The 1,740-nt window shown below is 43.3% G+C and overlaps 1 protein-coding gene across 1 annotated transcript in view; it reads left to right on the top strand.

The window, feature by feature from the left end:
* The window catches only part of TNFSF11 (TNF superfamily member 11), a 28,037-nt gene extending 27,035 nt beyond the window's left edge, over positions 1–1,002 (top strand). Inside the window, exon 5 of the mRNA XM_034665227.1 lies at positions 432–1,002. Within this exon, the coding sequence (XP_034521118.1) occupies positions 432–613 (182 nt within the window). The 3' untranslated portion in view covers positions 614–1,002. The remainder of the gene's footprint in view (positions 1–431) is intronic.
* Positions 1,003–1,740: the final 738 nt, after the last annotated feature.

Below are 1,740 nucleotides of genomic sequence, written 5' to 3'. Positions count from 1 at the left end.
CGGCCATGCTAAGGGCGACCCTCTATAGAAAACCTTGAAAATTCAGCCTGACTGAAATGTGAATTTGCATGTGTTAACAACCTGGTAGGTCAGGGGTTTTAGAGCTTTGCTGGAGTGAATCTATGACTTAGTGAAATGTTGGTGTGAACTGGCTTGTGCCTTGAAGGAGTCAACTGTAAAAAGTGGATATGCCCAGGGTATGGAGGTATGGAAAAGGCGCTTTCTTTTCTAGTGATGCTCAAGGCTTTCAGGATCTGAGTAGGAGGATCTAAAATGCAGGATTCAATACCCAACTTTGCCCATCACACACTACTCCCACACACACCTGCTTTTTCTTCTCACTCACCCCTTTTCCCACTTCCACTCTTTCTTACATGCTTTAATCTTTTTCTCTTTTCCTTTTCTCCCCTAACCCCTGGCCCTTGCCTCAGAGGACCATTTGGTTTCTCCGGTGGCCTGTGAGGAAGGAGGCTGCTGCATCCGACTGGGATGGGACCAGAGCATGTCGACACTTGGCAACAACGGAGGGAGTGTGCTGAGGACTGACAAGATCATGTCAGGAAACCGACACATCCTGGATGCTCTGGCTAATGGAATTTTCTGCTCATTGTAAACATTCCCTTTCCATCTTCCCACCACATGCCCAATCCGAAGGAAGGAAAGCATGCAAAATTTGAGATCCTCTGTCTTCCTGTGTCAGCTTCTACACATACCAGATTCACGCACACTTGCATCTTTGCAAAACACGACATGTGCTGCTATTCCTGTTCGGGGGAGTTGCTTTCCTCCCTCTCCTTCTGCTTCCTTTTGTCTCATTTGTTCCCATCAGGCCATCGTAGAAAAGTTCCCAGGGAAGAAGACCTGTTTCCCCAGTGATTCCAGTGGAAACCTGAACACCTCATGCCTCATCCCGTCTCTCTGTGTCTGCCTGTTGTTTTGGCTTGGGACAGTGGCACGGGGCTCCACTTGTACATTTTGGGGACACACCTCTGACTCAGTTTGCAGTTGCACATTTAGCCTGTGGAGTCATTCGGGGCATGCCCAGCAAGTGCTAGCTTCACTTTCGGCTTTGTTAATAGATTCTCTAGCTTCCTTGCTATGAAATTGAAATATGTTTCCCAGAAGCTGCATTTATAAATGCTAATTAGTTATTGATTCACATTATTATGATTTAGGCTTGTGTCACTTTTTACAATAAAAAATTTGTACACAGTGAATGTTAGGTTTTAGCTATAAAACAAAAATCTATCCTTCTGATTAGTAACGATTTTATGATACCTCTACTCTTCCACTCTCATAATGGAAAAATTCTATTTCCTAATCATTTACCCTCACCTCCCCTCTCCTTTGTTGACTGATTATTTTCTTTTCAGGAGCTTGTCGTTACCACATCTTGACCAGTACTCCAGCTATTGGTAGTGACAACCTCCTTGATATTATCAGATGTGGACCAGTTATAATATTATTTATATTGCTACTGACTTTCAATGTTTACAGAGAAAGCCTGTAGAATCTTCTGTCTTGAAAATTTGAAGGTGTCCCCTCCTTTTGGCAAAGGAATGAGCTAGTAGTTACTTATTCCATTAGTAGCACCCAGAACTAAGAACCTGGGGTTCAGGGTTGGCTTCAGAGAGAGTAACTTCTCCTAAAAAAACCTAATAGTATTTTAAGCTCTCTTATGAGGGTCCTAAAATCATGGTATGTCACTGTCTTGGGCAAAACCCATATTTTCCCCTTTTT

The sequence above is a fragment of the Ailuropoda melanoleuca genome, chromosome 7 (assembly GCF_002007445.2).
Source record: "Ailuropoda melanoleuca isolate Jingjing chromosome 7, ASM200744v2, whole genome shotgun sequence".
Taxonomy (NCBI): domain Eukaryota; kingdom Metazoa; phylum Chordata; class Mammalia; order Carnivora; family Ursidae; genus Ailuropoda; species Ailuropoda melanoleuca.
The sequence above is the reverse complement of the archived record's forward strand: the minus strand, read 5'-3'. Positions and strand labels throughout refer to the sequence as shown.